This window comes from Lonchura striata, chromosome 1 (genome assembly GCF_046129695.1).
Source record: "Lonchura striata isolate bLonStr1 chromosome 1, bLonStr1.mat, whole genome shotgun sequence".
NCBI lineage: Eukaryota > Metazoa > Chordata > Aves > Passeriformes > Estrildidae > Lonchura > Lonchura striata.
This window is the reverse complement of record NC_134603.1, coordinates 3,578,428-3,600,439: the sequence shown is the minus strand read 5'-3', so window position 1 is coordinate 3,600,439 and position 22,012 is coordinate 3,578,428. Positions and strand designations below refer to the sequence as shown.

Here is a 22,012-nt window from a genome sequence, read left to right as displayed (position 1 = left end):
GCCTGCTGTTTATAGAGAGCCAGTGAGCAAGGAAAAAAGGAGGCAGGAGTTTTATTCCAACCAACTGCTGCTGGTGGAGGGTCTAGAGAGTGAGTTTGATTGATGCCTTGAGAAGGCTGACCTAGAACAGAGGCTGGACAGAGCTAAAGAATAAAGTAGGGATTTACTGAAAGGCCTCAATGGATACACTTTGGGTAATATAAGAGCCCAGCCAGGGCTACACTCAAGTTAAACCCAAAATGGTCACAAAACGGATGACTGGTCACAGGGTCTCTCACTTTTACAAGTTTTGGCCCATTTGCATATTGGAAATTAAAGCTTTACCCCATGAAGTCTCATCCTTCTTGTTTTCCTCTCTTCAGTCCACATTGTTTATGCTCTTGGGCCTGAGATTTGGATCATTTGTCCTTGGTCCCCAGCTAGAGAAGGAATTGTTTTGTCTCCTTGCTCTGTGAAGAGAGCTCACCATCCCCTAATATGAAGTTCAGACCCACACAATAAAGCAGTATAGAATCGGAAAAATATAAAAGCCAAAACCTGAGGTATCATGATGAGGAGCAGTTGAGGGAGCTGGGGGGCTCAGCCTGGAGAAAAGGAGGCTCAGGGAGAACCTTCTTGCTCCTTACAGCTCTGAAAGGAAGGTGTAGCCAGGTGGGGGTCAGTCTTTTCACCCAGGTAAAAAGTAACAAGTTAAAGGGAAATAGCCTCAGCTTGCATCAAGATAATCCAACCATGCTGGTCCCCCATGGATTTGCAGTTTCTATATGACTGCTGCACAGGTCAGGGTGCAATGATAGTGCCAGTTAGCTCTTAATTATAAAACTAAAGTTAAAATTATTCAGTGGCAGTAAAAGACAAGGTCTTAGAGCATATCTAGTGAAGAGGAGGAGATTATCTTAATTGTCACAATATTTATAAGCAACAAGTGCTTTGAGAGGCTACCATGCCACAAAAATTCAATGACTCTGAGAAGGTGATTTTTGAAACTCAAATTTCCTTCTGTTGTTAAAACACCAATGAGTTATTTGAGCAAAGGTTAAAGACAGTCCTTTATCAGTGGTCCCCAGGCAATAAGATCTCTGCAAATATCACAGATTTATGAGGCTTCTTTTCCTCAGAGCTCCAGCCTTCAAAGTGCCCCTCTGTGTGTTGTACCCATGAAAGCCAGACCCAGGAATTGCTTCGTTACTGGAAAAAAACTCATTGTTCTTAGACTACACAAGTGGGTCACTGAACTGCTGTTTGCCTTTGCAATGCCAGGGAATCCAAATTAGCTTGACTTCCACAGAGGATAGAGGGAAGGAAAGCAACCAGCATTATTCAGAGCAACACAAGCAGTTCTTCCAAAACAAATTTGCTCCAGCAGTCAGCACACAGAGTCCTTCAGTCAGTGAGGCCAAGCTGAACTTAGGCCAAACTTTGCATGAAAAAAGAAGAGCAACTGGTTTAATGTGTGCCCGTGGAGTCTGCGTTGGCTTCTTCTCCTTCCTCTCAATCCACCTGCAGGAAGTTCTGAGCAAATCTAGCAAAGAGCAAAGTAAAAGTGCTCATCTCCATGCCATCCCTTCAGGGTGATGTCCAGCCCACCTAAACTAACCTCAAGGGTAGGTAGGGCATCTACATATTCCAATTTTCCCAATAAAGAGACAGGTGATAGGCATGGGATTAATTTTCCAGTTAATATTTGTAGCGTAATTGATATAATCTCAATTTAATGGCCAAAGGAGAGAACAAACTTGTCCTAAGAGGCAGCCAGCAGACCTGCCTATGTCAGATGTTTCCTGTGAGATGAGACACAAAGTGCTGAAAGCAATTCCTCCTCATGTATCATGGAAAGGAGGTTTAGACACTTAAACACACATCACCAAAAACACTCATATCTGGTCTAATAAATCCCTCTCTTCCAGAGAGCAGTTTGACCCAAGTTCAAATTGGTGTCTTGAGATGGGTGGGATGAATCATTTTCTCTGGGGGCAGGGAAAAGGAAATTTCAAAAGGCAAACCTGGGCTGTTGGTATTAATGGCAGGAGTCATCATTCCTGCTCAAGACCCAAGAGAAATGAGACCCTCACTGAAAAGAAAGGTATGGAAGCAGGACCAGTGCAGGAGAGAACTTCTACTGGCTTCTCCCTGCCACATTTGTTTCTCAGTAATTTTTCAAACTCAGGTTTTCTAGTGAAAGTAGGATAAAAAAAGTCAAAATTGTCAGATTTCTGTGACCAACAGGGTTTTCATATGGAAAAAAAATGTATCAGTACATTTTGTATTGTATCAATATTCAACTCACTGCTTTCATATGCATTTTGACCCTGTGTGTTCCCACAGATAATGCACTGACCCAGCTTAACTGTGACTTGTAGTAAAAATAAGTTTAAGCAGAAACAATTATTTTCCAATTATAATTTAAAATGAAAGATAAAAAATCTGCTTCTATATATATATGCATATATATATATATGCATATTCCAAAGCTCTGACAGCTCCCACTAATCTTTTAGAGTTTAGATGGGGCACATGAGAATTGACTCAGAGTAATAAAACACTGCTGTTAGCACACGCATCTCAAGAGGAAGGAGCACCTTACCAAATTTAAAATGCAGACAAAGGAGCTTCTTGTGAAGATATTTACTTTTTTTTTTAACATTTCTATCATTTCAGGGAACCTAAATGTCTCATTTTTGAGTAAATAAGTAAAAACTATTTACTGGTTCTTTGTTATATTAATGTGTAGGTTGGGACAGGTTCTCCAAGTTGTATTGTTGAAGTGACTGCATGGGTTACATGCAAATATTGCTCTAAATAACCAGCCACTGAATCATTATTCCTGACAGAAATCCTTCCATTAAGTTCTACAGAAAGTCCTAAACTCAAATGTTTCAACGGTGTTGACCTTTCTGATTTCCCAATTTATGTATACATTTGTTGATAGACTAATAAAAACACTACATTGACTAATAAAATACTGCATACACACACACACACATGTTTATATACATATAAACAGCAATAAATAACAAATGTTTGTAAGCCAGCCTGCATTTACAGGATAATCACACTGTAACATAAGTAACAGGCACACATACTCATGAATTAGCAGTTTAACAAAAGAAGGAAAACTGCTCAGTAAGATGTAAGAAACAGTTTGTGCCTTTGGTCCCTGAGCAGCACAGATGAGCCAGATGGAATTTGGAGCGTGTAAAGCTCTGGCAGGTCCCTTAAAAGCAGCTCACCCACAGGGCCATCTGGCTGATCACTCTCCCAAACCCATGCCAGATATTTCCAAAGCGTCCAAAACCAGGCAAACCACCAGGAAGGATGACCTGCACTCACACTGCATCATCCAAATGTGTGCAAGGGGCATCAGCCTCCCTCCCTGCAGCATCCCTGAGGGCTGTGGCACCAGGGCCCTTCCTGTCCCACCATGGGGACCGTGTCCCTTTGGGTGAAAGGCATCACGTGCAACTTGACCAGCCCCAGCCAGCAGGCCAGCCGTGGAAGTGACAAAAACGTCACCTCGTTTTCTGCTCATGGTGACAAAGAGTGAGCTGGGTTTATGTTGGAACCCTGGCTGCTGAGAGTTTTAGAGTTTCTGTGCTGACAGACACTGACTCCCAAGAGAACATTGCATTTGACCTGAGGCCGTGGAGAAGGCTTCCAAAACTGAATGATAGCACTGGCATTATGGGTGTGTAGTTTGAATAGGAGTGTGTAATATCACAGGGTGGAAAACTTAGAGTTTGAGTTTTTAGAATATAGTAATACACACAAAGCAACATGGAGGTTTTAGGGAGGAGGCTGGTCCTTTTTTACCTTCTTCTCCATGGGTTTGGGTGGTTTTGTGTAATTGGACAAGAAAGTCCACTCTTCGGGCCATGGGTGTTTGGTTCTTGGGTTAAAAGTAAAAATAATTTAGGTGTCATTTCTTAATTGGACAGTTTATTCTTAAAAGGCCTTGTAGAAAGAGAGATAGGTCTCCATTTTTAGTTTGTTAGAGTGAAGTGCTGTAGAACTCACAGTCTGTGACACGGTAATACAGATAAGAACTAATAAACATCTGAGTCTGAACAAGAAATAATGTCTTGTGTGTTAAATCCCAGCCCTGGCAAAAAAGAAGCAAAGACTCCATGGGTTTACACATATTTTTCTGGTGATCAACATCCAGTAGGGCACAGGACAGTTCCCTGTGCTCCACAGGAGATCTGGATTGCACATTTCCTTTAGCAGATAAAGTTTTGTGAGTGATATTTGACATTATGGGCTTGTTTCAAGTGCAAGAGAGACTGTTTTCTCATGTACACCAATCAGATCATATTTATGCCCTTGGCAGGGGTTGCCTTGCTAAAACTGGCTTTATCTTTATCCTGATGAACGTATCTGAGGAAAAAAGGGCCTCCTGTCTGGGAAGGCTATTTCAGCAGCTCCTGCTGGCTGAAGAAAGTAGAGCCTTTAGACTGTGCTGCATTCATTTTCTGCCTGACTCCTCTTCAACCTTCCCGGCCAAAGTCATCATTAACTCATTTACAGCTTTGCAATCAGCTCTACAGTCAGGTCAAGTATTAAATTCATTCCAGTTTCACTTTAGACTTCATGTAACAAGTTATTTTCAAAGTGAATGCAGGATAACATGCAGGGCAACACACATTATTTTAAATATATATACATTAAAACCCAAAATCTAGCTGAAGACAGCACTTATTTTCTGCAACATCAAAGTTCTACAAAACTCACTCTTATTTCCCAAAATTTGGACAATGCATTTCACTAGCAAATGAGCTATTGATAATTTTAAAATCACTCAATTGCATCAGAGTAAAATTTCTGTGAGTGTTACTCCTTTGGTCTGGAGGTTGGCCCCAGAGCTTCAGAGTTCACTGTGTCCAAGGACAACTAACAGGCACCATGTGCTCTCAGGGACCTCAGCTACATTTTGTCAAAACTCCAGACACATGAAAATCACCAATTTATGCTTGAGGAAAAAAGAAAACCAGCAGGTTTTTCTTCTGTCAGTCACATTGCAATTGATAACAATTTTTTACTTTGTTCATTCCCCCACCCCGCTTCATCCCTAGAAAGTACTAACTACAACCATCAAAGAGTTCTTTTTGGGCAAGCTGTTTTCAAAAAGATGAATATTTGTATGTGTATGTGTGTGTGTTTATGTTTTATTCTTGCTCCAATGAAGGAAAAAAAAAAACAATTCACAAAAAAATCCCTCAAATTGCTTTTGAAATGTGCTGAACACCACCACCACAGCCATTATTCACCAACCACATCATGTTGTTTGACAACTCAAGTTGTTTTCTTAAAGTACTGTTGCCTGATTATAGGGAAACACACCAAACAGAAGCACATATGCACTTAAATGATGTGCTTTTTATGGTGTCTTTCCAAGAACAACAGTAGCTAATTGTTGACTTTCCTACTGGGAAATGTCTGTTTAATATGCAGATTTCTTAATGACTACTCTAAAGCAAATTGTCTGTGTTATGGTAATCTATACATATATATATATATTCATATATAAAAATGTTTAGTTCCTACTTAGAATATGCTTTATCATCTTTCCAGGTAGCACAAATCCATGTCCCCAGTGGTTCACAGCTGCCAGGTGTTTTGTTTATTGTAAATACTATCACTGAAAGCATTTGTAGGTTTTTTTTTAGTGCCACTTACTTGGTGCTGACTTGCTTTTGCCAACTGCTCATTGGCTGATTCTACGTTGGAAGAAGAGGCCTCAATGTTGGCTTCAATGCTATCTGCAAATTAAAAGAAATTAGAGGGTACAAAAAAAAATAAATAAAGGTTTTACGCCAACAGCAATTCTGCAATTTACTCATGGGCATAAAGAGAGGAGCAGCCTCTTGTTTGTGACCTGCAGTTCAGCTGGGAAGTAGGACCAACACCCATTTTGATGAACATCCATCCCATTCCTTCTGAGATAAATGGGAAGAGTGACAGGGAATTCAACAGAAAGTGGCTCAAGACTGACAAATTTACTGGATTAAATTACAGAAGGAACATAGCACCTGAAATGATCTGGTTGTTAGAGCTCAGGGATAAGGTTCATGTGGGTTATTGACCATGCTCAGGTGTCTGCTCTTGATCAAATCATCCCAGACAATAGCACAGAGAGCAAATCCATGGTGTGCAATTCCTCCCACTCTCCAGGAGCTGATCAGAGTAAACAAGCCACAAGTCAAACTCTTGGACCACATTTCCAAGCTGCAGTGGAGGTCTGTAAAATGGCTCAGATTGAGAAAAGTTGCTGGAATCTACAATGAAGTGAGAAGAATCTCACCCTGCATTGCTTTGTTTGGCATTGGGGGAAGCCTGGATGAACCAGAAGGAATCAAAATGAGACTGGAAAAGAAAGATTATCATCTACCCATCACAACTGGCAGGTCCCTACTTCCATCAAAATCAAATATTAACTTTGACTCCTGACTGTGCTTAAGAAGCAAGACAGCTATGGTATAAAACCTGCAAAAAAGGTTTTGTTTTTCCAGTGGAAGTCTTGGAAATCTTATCCTCCAAGAGATGTACAGCCAATAATTTCTGCTCACAGTGTAAGAGGATGTGCCCTTGGTCTGTTTCTTGATCAAATGGGTGGTTTTGAGCACAAAATAAACCACAGGGTGCATGAACTCAATCAGGAGAACTCAGCCTCAGGTAGAATAAAATTCCAGGGATTTCTCTAATCCTTAATAAAACCAGTGGAAATTCTTCAATTAATAGTATAAGGAGTTGGATTAAGACATGCCACAAAAGATTCAAGTAATTTATTCTTTAAGGTTCTAAAGGAAAGAACAGGAATTAATCTCTCCACTTTCATGGTGGACAAAGAAATGAGGGTTTGCAGATAATTTGTGCAAAGTGCTTGCATTCACATTTTCCCATTTTTAAATGAAACAGTGTTAAAGTCTGTTAAGGTAATTAAGCCATTTTAACTCAAAATAAAATACATTTTTAGAAAAGCAAAGCAAAGGGGAAAAAAAAACACAAAAAAAAGAGAAAAAAGAGCAAAACCCCAAGTGCCTAATCAATGCAACAGAACTTGGTCGTGTATAAAGTTCCTTGGGATCTTAGTGCAGACACCCTTCACTGCTCAACATCTCTTAAAGGCTGATTGGCCTCAGAAAATGAATCATTTAGGCAGAGAGGAGCTACAGAGGAGAAATGTATTAAATATATCCTTCTAAAACAAGAGTAATCTGTCTGCACTTCTCCTGGGAAGAGGGAAATCATAGAAGCAGCTTAATTTAGCTCCCTTCAAAGGCCCTCCAGAGGAACCCAACACTTTTCTCTGCTTGCAGGGAGGCTTGAGGAGATTTACCTTCGTTAGATAAAATTAAACACTGTGCACACCCCTTAGTGCTCCCTGGAATGGGAGAACCACACCTTGGGCAGAGCTTTTGAGAACATCATCTCTGTTTTTCCCAGCACAGGCTTTCCCAGGAAAGAAGGACGTGCTCCACGTCCTGGATGAGTTGATGGATGTCACAGAGGGAGCTTGGGCCCTGCTGGAACTGTTTCTGCTCACTCCTTCTGCCAGTGGGGGAATACCAGCCTTGGAATAAGTAAAGCTCCCATCTAAATTCTATTTTTTGAAGCAACTTGTAGTCCTGAGGCACAGGGGAAAAACTAAGACAAACAAAAAACCCCCACCAAACCAGCTCTAAAACTTTACAATAATGAGGCATGAATATGTAAAGCAATTTAACCAGATATTTCTGCTGATTAACACAGGGGAGCAAAGAGAGGGAAGAGGATTTGGCTCAAATCACAAAAGAAACAAGCAATAATTCAATGATATTAATAAGTCAACGATGAGTTTGTCACTGACAGACATTTCAGTGAATCTTTGCTGCACGAGTGGTGGTTCACAGCCTCACCCTGGCCACTTTCAGGCTCCTTGCCAAGGGACCTCACTGGGGGATGGAGCAGCAAGGGTGGCAGGGTCCTCAGTAGGCTGAAAGCCCAGATGGAGGGATCTAGCCTTTTCCTTTCCCTTTGGGATAAAGGCATAGTGAGTTTGTTCCCAAACAAAGGAGATAATTCAGCCCTGGGTCCGGAAATTCTCAAAGAAACAGAATCCCACAACAGCTTTCTGCCTTCAGACTCTGGTGACAAATTTACTGTACAATTTGAGAACAAAAATCCCAAGGGGATGCAGTTGACATTTTGATAAACTCAGGGATAGGGCTGCACCAAAGCAGATGGTGTTTGCAACCAAATACATCAGAGAATTAGGAAAATATTTATAATTTTTCATCTAAAACACAGTCTTGCAATAGCAGTAGTGAACGTAAAAGAGCTAGCCAGGCTTTAGATTCATTTTTTAATGATTTTATGACACATTTATCACACAGAGATGGAAATAATGAGACCCCCACGAGGTATCTTTCAACTCCAGATATTTATCTGTGTCCTGAGATCAAACCCTTATAATAACCAACAGAAGCCTTATATGGGAAATTATTGGATTGACAGTGGCTGGATTGGGGGTTTTGCCCTAATCTGTCAAGGAATCATTCACATGACCTGAATTTTCACAATGGATTCATTTCACAAGGCAGAATTTCAGCTAAACCACTTGAACGACAGGAAAGTGAGCTCATGAATGAGAATTTTTAAATGCTCCCACTTGGCAGTAACCAAAATGGGACCCTTCAGGTTTTCATAGTATATTTTTATTTTTAGCACTTTAATAAGCCTAACCCTCTTTTATCGCTACAACTTCTGGCTAAAAATAATCAATAGAGCATACTGAGAGGCACAATAAAAAGAAGAAGAAGAAAAAAAAAGGAGTATTTTGGTAATGCATAGAGGTTTCTTTCCTAATTAAAAGCCAAGTTTGGAGGGAAATTGCTTTCAGCGTGAAAATGAATTTTGCCCATTCGAATTGCCATGTACTTGGAAAGTTTTAAGTGAGTGTCATTCCACGAACAAAAGGCCCTCAGGCTTAGTGAAGACAGAGCTGTGGATGTTAAAGGGAAGGAAATTCTTCCAGAGCAAAGTTTAAAATGGCTCACGGTTAGTAATTTGCAAACTTCAATGTAAACATCGAGTTATAAATTCTGCACACGAGAGGGTTTATAAAATAATCGTGCTCATATGTTAAATTCAGGCTAAATGGGCCACACTGGCTTAGATTGGTGCAATAAAATACAATTTTCAGCACTGTGAGTCATGAGGAGCTGTGGTTATTGCTTCCAAAACAGGCAGATAGAACTTACCTTCCCATCTGACTTTAGCAGAGCTTTGATTCTTGCACACAACACATCACAACCCTCAGAGGCAAAGACTGACACACTGAACAACCAGTTCAGCACCATTTGCCAGGCAGGTCTGCAAAGAATATTCAAAGTACCCTAAAATGTCATAACCAGCTCCTCCTGTTGGTTCTCTTCAGTGAACAGACTGAACCCCTTGGTCTGAATGAATAAAAGTGGCTACAGGGCAACAGCCAAACACCATCATAAATTCACAGCACTTCTTATTCCTGAATGATTTATACTGTCCTTGAAATGCATCTTGGAAATGTCAAGTATCTGCTGCATATGGATGTGCTGAAAACTGGTACTGCCCTGCCAGAGGTTTGCCATGCCTGCCAGGATATAACTCCCAGGAATTCAAAATTCAAGCATTTTCCTGTGTGTGGCTGTTGGAAAACAACATGTCCTGTCAGAGAATAAGGCACCTCCTATCATCTGCTCGGTGCTAAATAGCAGAGTGCAGAAATATTATCACTTTGGCATCTACAAAGCAATTTACTGTTCTTTCTTACAGAGACAAGCGGCCTCAAATTCCTGATGTTTGCCACAGAAGAAGGCTCAGCATATGAAGAGTGTCCTGAGGGTGCTTGTCCTGGACCCAGGGACCACTGCACACTCTCAGTCACCCATCCATGGGTCCTCAGTTCCCACATGATGCTCTCAGGTGGCCTGGGATAATCAATCCAAGGCTCTACTTTTAAACCCTTTGATATGTCAGGATATTATATCACAACAACAGAACTGATTAATTTTGTCCCCTATTTCCTTCTTTTTCTGATTAAAAAAAAGTTATTTCAACAAGAGTTTTTTGGGGGTTTTTTGTGAAGTAATTTATGGGTGTGTCAGATTTTTTTATTCCCCAAATATTCTCTGAAAGTAATTTACAGGGAAAAACAGCTCGAATAGCTTTGAATGGGAAATTCCAGATACGTGTCTGTAGCACACCCTTTCTTTTCACAGAACCAGAGAATCATGGACTGGTTTGAATTGGAAGGAGCCTTAAAATCATCTTGTTGCAATCCCCTGCCATAGGCGACACCTTCCACTGTCCCAGGTTTCTCCAAGCTCTGTTCAACCTGGCCTTGAGTCTTCCAGGGATGGGGAGTCCATAACTTCTCTGGGAAACCTTTTTCTTGTGATTTACACTCAACACATTTTTTTTTTAATTCTGTAAACATCCAAGTTAAAGAAAAACAATATATGTTTATTTAAATTTACAAATAAAAAAAAAAGAAATAAACATAATTTTTTTATTTTCCAAATCCATCTGGTGAATTGAAAGAGTTTAATAAATCCCTTCATTTAATTTGCATCCAACATTTTTCAGAAGTCCATTTTTGTCTACAATTAACACAAAACTCACTTTCCATCACACAGCTGAGTTATCAAGTCCTACTGCTGATGAAGGAAGTTTCAATCTGAGTTTGTCACCAGAATAATAAGGTTGGTAGGGGTGTGGATTCATAGAAATAAATATATTTTATTTCTGTTTGCTGTCTTGGAAAGATCATATATTTTACCTACCACGCAAGGTCACTGATATTTACTACTTACTTGACCTCTTTTGCTTTACATGGCTCATTTGATTTACTTAAATTGCTCAAGTCATGTTTCCCAAACAGTCTGGCAGAGAATTGCACCTCCCAGCAGAAATAAACCACCCACCTGAGCAGCTTCTGCCTTTCTGACATTTACTGCTCAATTGCAGCTTTATTAGAAACTGAGACCACGGCAGTTCTAACTTCCCCAAAACTGCTTTGGATAAATTGATGTGAGAAGAATCCTATGGGTGGCAATAAACCTCGTGGAAGGAAGAGCCTTGCTTCTTGTACAAAATTAGCTGGCTCATTAACTGTAATTATACCAGCCCAATCGCATTACGAGGGTCAAACACAGAAATAAACACAGCAGACAAATCTTTAGGCATTGGGAAATTTGCAAGTGTTGAGTTGCCCATCACTCTTCTCCTTGTAAACCAGCATGTGCTGCTTTACCAGCACTGCCAGCACGCGAGCTGAATGTGAGAGTCCCCGTGCAAAGGATGACACAAAAATCACTCACAGAGAGCGGGAGGAGGAGGCAAACACAAAAGCTCATGCAATTTTTGTTCTGCTTGTTATCTCGAGTAAAATGAGTCGGTCAGAGATCGCAGTAGCCCACACGTGGCTCCAACAACTTTGTCACAGCAGAGGTCACCAAGCAGCACCTCCATGAGACCGAGGGTGTCCAGCCCTGCCCAGAGTGTCAGTGGAGGCCACCACTGCTGCAGTCCAGATAAACAGGGAAAGGTGAGTGATATCAAACACACCAGAGAATCACAGAATGATCTGGCTTAGAGATCATCTCGTTCTAACCCTCTGCCATGGGGCACCTTCACTAGAGCAGGCTGAGCAGAGACCCATCCAACCTGGCCTTGAACACCTTCAGGGGTGGGGCAGCCACAGCTTCTCTGGGCAACCTGTGCCAGTGACCCACTGACCATGGCCTTCAAATTGTTGCCTACAAGGTAATTAAGGATAATAAGGATTATAAAACCATACAATTTCAGCGGCTGGGGTGGTTTGCAATAAAGCTTTGTTAGACTTAGCAGAAACACAACTGATGACAGGGCATAAACTGAAGGTGGACAAAGAGGTGGGAAGTGGAATAGATTCAGGAACACCCCGGTGAACCCTTCTTTCATGGGCTGTGCTCTGTACTGACACGTTACTCTGGGTCTTATCAAGTGGCTGAAAGCAACACAGCCAAAAGAAGATTTCCCAATCCATCAGGAACCAATAAGAACATAAATATACACATTCCCATAGCAGCCTCCTCTGAGATCACTTGGGGATCTTAACCAAAGGAGAGACTTGGCAGGCCACACGCAGCTGATCAGGGATATTAAAGCTGTTACATTCAGGTATTTTGGGCACTCTTCTCGAGATGTGTTCATTTTCTGCAGATGTCCCAGCTGAGGCACATGACTCGGGAGTGTTTAGTTAAGGCTCCAGCTGAATGATTTCCCAGCTCAGTTTGCAGTCTGACAACAGACTCCTGGCTGTGCCATCCAGGCAGCCAGACTGGAGGAGGATGTGCTGATGGGCCCTCTTGACAGTGTTTACATGTCAAACCAGCCTTCAGGTCAGAAAGGCAACAAAGTGGACTTGATTTCACAGGAAAAAAAACCCAAAAAAATAAAATAAAAAAAACCGCAAACCCCAAACTGAAAAACCCTCCCTGCATTCCAAAGCTTCCAAAATATGCAACTCATTTGCATTCATGCAAATCCCTTTTCCTTTGAAGTAAGTTCATTGTCATTGTTACCACGACTAGGTAATAAGTGACAATGTGGCACTTCTGTGAATGGCAGCATCACTCAAGGACTGAACACATTGGCCCATCAAGAAGTTCCTCCTGACTGAAGGAAAGCAACAGCTGACATGTCTTTAATTCTTTTTCCAGGTCTCTGGGCTCCAGCCTGACAGATACCAGGCAGCGATGTTTGTTAAGTGAAGGACCATCGACTTTAGAGCACGTTAAGAATCTTTTTCACCCAGTTATTTATAGATATAAAGTCTAGACTTCAAGAGTCAAGTGATGTGAAGTGAAGCGAAAGCCAAGTAGCACCAATATTTAAGTCTGGATAAGTATTGGGCTAAACAAAAAGTCTGAGGAAATCTTAAGCTTGGCACAGTAGGACATTGATCTTTTCTGAGGAGGCCAAGTTAATTAGAGGGATGGAGCACCTCTCCTAAGAGGAAAGGCTGAGACAATTGGAACTGTTCAAACTGGAAAAGAGAAGGGTTTTGGTCACCTAATTGTGGCCTTCAGATACCTGAAAGGAGCCTGCAAGAAAGATGGAGAGAAATTATTTACAAGAGCCTGGAGTGACAGGACAGGAGGGAATGAATTAAAACAAAAATACAGTAGGTTTAGTAGGAAGAAATTTTTCCCTGTGAGGGTGGTGAGGCTCTGACACAAGTTTCCCAGAAAAGCTGTGGCTTCCCAAAGAAGTCCCATCCCTGGAATTGTCCAAGGCCAGGCTGGATGTGGCTGGGAGCAACCTGGGATAGTGGAAGGTGTCCCTGCACATGGGAGGGGGTTGGAACTGGTTGATCTTTAAGGTCCCTTCCAACCCAAATTCTCCATGATTCTTTCAGTCAGTGAGATTTGCTGTGCAAAATAGATTTGTTCACATTCCTTCTTAACAAAGAAGTAGAGAACTGGTAAATTCCTTCCTGTGTTGCTGCTCTTGCTAGATTAAAATAGGTGGCCCCTGTGTGAGCTTGAGCTCTTTTCCTACTTTAGGGAAGGATACATATACAGAAAGCTTGGTTCCAAAACTGCTCAGAAGAGTCAGAAATGTGATGCTTTTAAAAGTGCAAAATGTTTTCAGAACGATGTGGGTCTTTCTTTGTGCCTTTGTAAAATGCAATGGAGCTGTAAACAGTGTTAGAAGTGGTGGAAGTTGAATTAGAGCAGTTTAGATAAGGGCTGTAGTTTTTGAGTGTTATTCTGGCATAACTATTAGGGTTCCATACAGAGGTAGCATGGAAAAACAGCTTTTCTAAAACACAGATAATTTCCTTTTGCCATGGGCAAAAATAAAAAAAAATAAAAATAAAAATATATTTAAAAAAAAAAAAAGGAGCACTAACTCATATTCAGGTCAACTTTCTTCTCATTTACAAGACAAACAGAAGCCTACAAATTGGACAAACATGCACTTGCTTTCATCAGGTTCCAATACAAATATTAGCAGCTGTGTTGCTGACACTTTCTTCAGAGGAAGGGAGGATTTAAGGATTCTCTTCTCCCTAACACCAATCACAAAACTGATTCCATGGAAGAGTACCACCAATCAAAGTACAAACTTGCACATATGAAATAGAGATGCTCAGTGTGAAATACTGGGAATGTTTCAGACTTTTGGGGAACTTACAGCTCAGCTGAGTGCCCATCTACGAGTATGGAAAGGAGTGATTGTTGCTGTTGCAACCACCTCCAACAGAATTTACTTCTCACAGTGCCAAGCTCTGAATCCTTGGATGCTTTGGCTCCAGAATCCTTCTGCTGCCAGGACAGTAAAATTTATTGGAGATGAACCTCTTCTGGCCATCTGAAGATTTTCCCATCTGTACATCAGATCCCTAAAGCTGTCCTCCATGCGTGTCAGAACCTCCTGGAATATTTATGCCCTGCTGTGTTGTCCTTCCAGTTGATATTGGGGTGGTTGAAATCCCCTGTGAGGATCAGTCTGCAAAGGTGAGGCTGTTCCTCACTGTCTGTAGAGGGCCGAACCCACTTTGCTGTCCTCCTTTTAATCCTGACCCATAAACTTCCCATCAGCTTCTCATCCATCCCCAGGCAGCTTCCCATGCACTCCAGCTGCTCTCTCTATAAAGGGTAACTCTTCCTCCTTTTCCTACCCTGCCCTTCCTAAAAGAGCCTACATCCCTCCAAGGCAACACTTCATCAAGGGGCCAACCCACCACATCTCCATGAACCCAACAAAACTGTAGCTCTGCAACTTCACACAGATCCCTTAACACCTCAGGTTTATTCCTGATACTTTGTGCATTGAGCACCCCAGAGTGCTCAGCTCCTGCTGAGGATTTGGGATTTTCATCCATGATGGTGGTGCCTGGTCGGCACCTCCCTGCTCACTTCCAGTTCTGACAGTGACCCTGCCCACACCTCATTTTGGTGGCTTTGGGAATCCTTCCTGCCACACCACCCTGTGTCCTTTTTTCAGCAATCCTCTCCTCTGCTCTCACAGGACTGCTGGTCACACCCTCCCTCTCCCACCATTACTAAAATTCTCTTTCTGTGGTGGATCCCATCTCTCCAAAGCAGCTGCAAATCCCCACACGGGGTCCCATTGAGCCCCAAACCATGCCACCAGCACCAATTCTTCAGCCAATTATTGTTTTCTCCTATTAGTGTCCTCCTGCTTGCCCTCTTTCCCCTCATCAGCAGCCAATTTGATCAAGCTGCCCCGGGATGATTTTGCCAAGAGCTCCTGCAGGATTGTGTTGGGAAAACTCTGCTGATTCCCAGCTAAGCCAGGCCATTGGCTTGTTTTGGTTTCAAAGGCTTGGGCTCACTGATGGTGATTTATAATTAAATATTTGTATCAAAGAGATGCCAGGAACTTGGCCACAGAGTTTGTTTGCAGAAGACACAAAATAAGAGTGATCATCCTCTCCCAAGTCTGCATTCTATTTCTTCCCTGAATGGCAGAAATTGCTGTCTCTCCCCTAAGGAGAGAGTGTTATCAGAGTGTTCATTAAGGAGCTGGCCCACATGCCAGAAAATCTCCTTTTAGATTTTTGTAAGAAACAAGGGTTACTCTGCCTGTGCCGTGCACAAACCAGAAAAACTCTCCCCACAATTCTCCCCAGCTCAGGTGATCCAAAGAGGGGTTTTCTCTGTGAGCATTTTCAGAGGGGCTCATCTCATATTCCCTGGTTTTTTATTTTCCCTGAGTTTTCCAGACAACCACACACAGAGCTTTAATTCCATGCATGTCAGAGGAATGGACTGAAAAAAATAAAACAAGTGCCAAGAGAGCTGTCTCTTGTCATCATGGAATTTTCACTGTGGGGGTTTCAACATCTCTTGCCTCCTGATTCTTTATCTCCCTTACTTTTGTGTAATATGAATGTCACAAGATAAACAGTAGGACCCTTCAGCAATTGGCTGGGAAGATACGTCAATTGCCTGTCAGGATTAAAAGATAATCCTTAAAAAAAAACTGTTAAAAATCTGCTGGAGTGTAAGAGGAACAACAACAAAAAAACCCACAAAAAACCTTATGTTGGCTCAAAGACAAAATGTCCTACTTAATCTAACAGCTCCTCACAGGGAAGTTAATACTGGGATGGCTTCTATGCATGGGTAAAGTCTTAAAGTAATAAATATTGCCTTAAGAAAAGGAGTTGTGAGGATCTTGAAGCTAGCTGATGTATGTTGTCATGTCCCTCAAGGCATTAGCATCTGATGTGCTTTTAGAGATGAATCGGGCTCCAAAGTTATCCATGCAAGAAAATAAGCTTTCAAAACAGCATCATGAGGAAAAGAAATAAAATAAGTAGAAAAAGAAAAATGTACTCAAAACTGATTTTAAATAAGATTTTGATTTTTTTTTGCTGCCCCTGTGAACCTGAGTGGTGTTTCTCAGAGGGGTGTAGATCACTCATTCAGTGTGAAAGAAAGTATTTTATGCTGAGATATGAACTTGCCAAAGAAATCCAGAGTGATTAATAAGCAGCAGAGAAGAGCTTCCACTGTTTAAATCTGCATAGGGCTGTCTTAGGACTTGTTCTGGCTCCCAGAAGCACCAGTGAGAATTCCAGCTGAGCCTTTGGGTGAGAAATATCCCCACAAATCCTGCTGCTCTGGAGCTTAGATCCCTCAAGCAGCCTTTAGGACAATTAGCTCCCAATTTTGGAAGTGGGCAGTTGTTTCAGAAGTACCACATATTATTATTGTACATATAAAAACAAGATATAGAGAAAAAAAGTTGATTTTTCTTGACATCATCAGAAAAGAGCAGTGACAAAGGTCGGAGAGAGCTGATCTAAAGTGTCTTCTCCCTCTGTTCACAAGAAATGGTGGCTCCCAGTGATGGGCTGCTCCTAAAGATAGGACTAGAAGTTACTCTCATCTCTTTTCCCAATTTTCTCCACACATTTTTTTCCTAGACATTGGTAGCTGCAGAACAAGAGCAGATCAACTAATGGGCAGAAACTTCAGACTTTATATGAGCACATCTTGATGTCAGACTTCCATAAATTTAATTAGACACACCCTGCTATGTGGAATGAAAATTCTATTTATAAACAAAAAGCTGCTTAATTTTCTCTAATTTTAACAATCATCGTCATCATAATTGCTACTCCTATTGTTGTTTTATTGCAGTTCCAGGTAGAAAGAAAGAATTGGATCACTTTCCAGTTAATGCCATATGTTCTCCAGCTTCCTTTTCTGCAGTCAAAAGGGAATGGATTCATCTCCCTGTGAATTCTATTTTATGCTAAATCTACCAGCAAACTGTCCATAACATAAGAACCTTATTGCACAGGGCAGCTTGTCAGATCCAACCATCTCTGGATGTACAAAGTGCTCAAAACACAGTGAAAATGATCACAGTATCAACACAGGGCTGCTCGTGAGGGACAAGACCATGTTGGGATGGTGGAAGAGAGAAATAAAGCCCATAATTTTCATGTGACACCTACCTATTGTGTCTCCTTGCTCGTGCACCATGGAGGCCAAGTCTTTGATGATCTGGTTCACATCCAACATGTCGCTCTGAAAAGACAGAAATCCTAACATTACCCAGGAATGGGGAATATCGAAGTACGAAAGGCACGTTCCACAGTCCAGCTTGGCAAAGAAAAACACAAACCCAGGAATCTCCAGCAGCAGAGAGGTGAAAGGGAAAGTTACAATGCTCCCATAATAAAAAAAATTCCCTCATGGAATTAGATCCAGGAATGGTTTGATGGATCTAAGTCAGGCAGCTGACTCAATCTTTGTGAGAGGAGCAAGTGGAATGATCAGATTGTATGTTTGCTTTTCAGAATTGTGGAGGACTAAGGAAAAGCAACAAGAAAAACAACAGTGGCAAACCCTTCTCTTTCATAAAAAGTTATTAGTGATGCAGGCCATTCCTCCTGGACTGTTTTCTCCTACACAGAAAAAGGCCATCTCAGCACAGCAACCATCTGATGCTATTCATAAACTGATGGATACAATCAAAAACTCCCTGAATTTAAAATTACCTTTTAGGTATGGCAATAAGGAAAGAGCTGTTTGATGAACAGATTCATTTATATGTTTTCAAATAGTTAAAAAAAAAAAAAAAGTAACTGCATTCAGCTCTGAAATCTCTGTGAAAACACAGCAAATTACCCACGAGTTTGTTTCCTTAATTTCTGAACACTTACCATATAAAAGAGCAAATGTGAGCATATGTTGACATCATATGACACTGTCTCCTCTAAAAAGAATTAATTTAGCAATAATAGACATAATAATATAGACACTGCTAAATTCACTACCAGTGTGGCAGCATTACCAGAGCAGAAAAAAAGGCACTAAAAAAGGATGTATATTTTTTTAGCCTTACAAGTCAGAGAATCACAGGAACCTTTGAGCAGGAACCTTTGGAAATTATTTAGCCCAAAAGCCCTTCTCAGAGCAGAAAACTAAAGTAGGGTGCTCAGGGCATGGTTCTGTGTGCCTCCAAGGATGGAGTTTCCACAGATTGTCTGGCAAGCTGTAAATCCACGGAACCCTGTGTATTGTTTGAGCATGGCTGGATGACAGGCACCCACCAAATCTGCTCTACCACCCTCCCCTGTAAGTAAACAGGGGACTGAAAACATAATGGAAGACCAGGAGACCTTGCCCTCCAAATATCATCATGGGCAAAACAGACAGATATTAATTGAATTTATTACTAACAAGATCAGAGCAGGATAATGAGAAGTCTCAGAACTGTCTGGACATAATCCTGTGCCTGTGCTCTGGGGTGGCTGGAGCAGGGAGGTGGGACCAGATGGCCCCACTGTGGTCCCTTCCAGCCTGGCCCACTCTGGGATTCCATGCTCATCCCAAAAGATCCAATTGCCTCCACCACGCTTTTTAAAGGACTCCATTTCCCCACTAACAAATTTAGAAAATGGTGCAGAATGAATCCACGTCCTCCTACTGAAGTTTGCTATGAGAATATAACTGGCATAACACTTCAACACGTAATGCAATAGAACTGCATCAATTTAAAATGAGGTCTGGGAGTCCCACTGTGAGGGCTAGAATAGACCAAATTGTTGAATAACTGAAGATGGAGGAAAAGAAAAAGATTGAAAAAGCTGTGAGAACTCATAATAAAGCAAAAAACACTCCCCCAACCAAAGACTGAGTAATGCACCACAAAATGTACTTCATTCCTTGATTTGTCAAGCATAATGAAGCTTTAATTATGGATGGTATTATTCCTAACTTGTAAATACTGCAGAATATTTTGCAAAACAATGAAGTTTAAGCAGTATGTTAGTAAATCCTTACTGGGAAATGAGGAGAAATTAGTGGAGATTTTTTTATTGTGTAGGGAAATTTTCTGAGCTTTTTGTAAAAATATTTTAAGGGAGAATGTTAAAGTTCAGCAAAATGTGAAGAACAGAGAATTAACTTTAATGTCTTGCACTGCTCTTGTTTAACTGCTTTGAAAAAGATGATTAAGGAAAACAGAGAAAAAAAAAAAATAATACTAAAAAAGCCCAGAATGCTAATTTGTCTCTCTTGGCTAAATTGTCACTGACATAATTTTCTGTGTCTGTTCCTTGCAATATAAGCACAATCCTTTCTACACTTCAGTCTGCTTTATTTTGTTGTGCTTCTTTTTCAGCACTTTAAGTGAAGGTGGCTTAAAACTCACGAATATATTTTTGCACGTACATTTGGTTAGACAGAGTTTTTTGCAATATATTGAATTACACGTGCCCCCACCCACCCCAAGCATTTCCACTGGAATAGAAAAGATGATACATTGATTTCTTAGAGCACCCTTCCCAGGTAATTTAGCCACGAGGAGCTGGGCTGTCTATGTCCTGATCCCCAGATATTGGGTGAGGCAGAGAAGAATGACAAAGAAAATTCAACGTTGTGTGCGAACGGTGCTGGCTCAGCTTTGCCATTTGTATTCAGGTACTTGAAACCAACCATCTGCAGCTGCAGAGTATAGATCCTTTCCATAATGTTGCAATAACACTTAAAATTACTGTTTAGCAAATATGCATCAGTGAGAGCCAGCGCTGAGTTGCGAGGAAGGAAAAGCTGCGACTACTGCACTTGAGGAAAAACAAACGGGTGAGTTATAAAGCACAGAGCACAAAAACAACCTGACCTGAAGCAAGAAATCTGTTGAATAATTTAACCTGGCAATGCGAAGTTTCAAAGCCCTTGATATATGTAAGGAAAACAAAGGAAGAAATAGAAGAAAGAAAAATATCCAGAAATAAAGAGCTTCCATAATGGAATATACCTTGGAGCTACACTCCTGATCCTTCTTGCCAGGTCTGCTCCATCCCCAAGTACCTCTGAACTTGCCAGGCATCAGAGTTTGTTAGGAAAATCAAACTGCCTTTGGTTCCCCATGTTTGCACACACTATGCAGAATTTACAATGAAATACAGCTCCTCATAAATCTCTGACTCCACAGAACCCAGGAGTGCAGCAGCCACCACCATTCCCAAAATTCTGTCTCCCTGCCAGCTACCTAGGCTGGGGCTCCCTGGGTTTTAATTAACACCAGTCTTTCCTGTCTGGCAACAATTCATTCACTATATCCTGCAGCAAGAGGGAGACAGATTTAAACTGTTTCATATAAATTCTCTTTTCTCTTTTTTTTTTTTCTCCCCAAAAAGAAGAAATCCATTGTTCTGATTAGTAGACAGGATTTAATATCAACCATTCTGGAACAAAAATAATTAAATTAGTCAACAATAAAATGAAATGGCAGTAGCTAAAGATGGCCAAAAAAGCAGAGAAGTGATAGAGGAGAAAAGCAGAGATAGAAAAGAATGAGGCCCTTAAGTTCCAGAGGATTAACTCTCACCAGGGAAAATTAGTTTGGGAAGTTCTTAACAGAAAGTACTAGGTTAAAATGGCAGGACTATTTGAGTCACTTAACCTGACTCAATAAGTGAATAATGTCACTGCATAGTACTGAGATTTGGAGAAAAAAATTAAATTTCCAAACCTGACACAAAAATGGTTGGAAATATGATTTTGCAGATAAACCAGAAATTTCAATTTCCCATTTTTTGATTTAACAAGATAAAGATTTCAACATTTTTGAAATTCATTTGTGAGCAAGTCAGGTTATAAAACCCAGACATTGTCACCATTGTGGGAACAATAAATCCCAGCAGCCCATTTCCCCACAGAATGAGCATTACTGAAGTATTTCCAAGACAGAAAATAAGAAAACCTCTTTTCTCTTCCACTCTCATGCTTTGTGGGATGAAGATTTATTCACACTGAAAACCTCCAACATAATCCTGCCTTTAATGATATCCTAAGGACACTGCTGTATTCCAGACATGGGAATGGTGTTAAATAAACCAGAGAGGGGAACATGTTCTCCTCAGAAGGACACAGAACAAATCTGTGTAGTCAATAATTCCTCTCTCACATGGAGACAGATCCCAGCCTCCTCTATCAGTGTCAGCTCAGGTCCTCAAGGGAAGGAGCACTCATTTCTAGGAATGTTTGCCTTGGGTTTGTATAAAAATGGGATCAAAAGTATCAGTGGTCTATCCTATTTAGCACATGCTTTAGTGTTTACTCACAAACCAGCCATCCATTTTTTAAAGGACTATAAATTAGCATTTAAATTAATTGCTGCCTCAATATTCAGGAGCTGCTGAATTTTTACAAGCGAGGTCGCATTCTGACCCATCATTTATTCTGCAGCAAGCAGCCAGGGGAGCTGTAAAATAAACCCCAAGGAGATCCTGAAAGATGTCCTAGAAGGCCCGTGCACATTTCTGCACATGGAAGCACTCCAAAACACAATAAAGCAAAACAAACCCTTGTGCTTGTTATCTTTGGGGGAAAAAATAAAGAAACAAGGAAAAACAAAAATCAACCAACAGCCCTTTATAGTGTATGTCATGTTTTACCAAAGAGATGCTGAAATGTTTCTTGTGTTGTCCTGTCTGCAACAGCTGTGGGGCATCTCC

General features: G+C 41.0%; 1 protein-coding gene across 7 annotated transcripts in view; it reads right to left on the bottom strand.

Moving 5' to 3' along the window:
- The window catches only part of TSNARE1 (t-SNARE domain containing 1), a 449,842-nt gene that overhangs the window by 160,438 nt on the left and 267,392 nt on the right, over window positions 1-22,012 (bottom strand). For all 7 annotated transcript variants that reach the window (XM_021531988.3, XM_021531987.3, XM_021531991.3 and 4 more), the window contains 2 exons: window positions 17,501-17,573; window positions 5,674-5,756 (listed from right to left, as the gene is read on the bottom strand). In XM_021531988.3, the coding sequence (XP_021387663.2) occupies window positions 5,674-5,756; window positions 17,501-17,573 (156 nt within the window). The remainder of the gene's footprint in view (window positions 1-5,673; window positions 5,757-17,500; window positions 17,574-22,012) is intronic.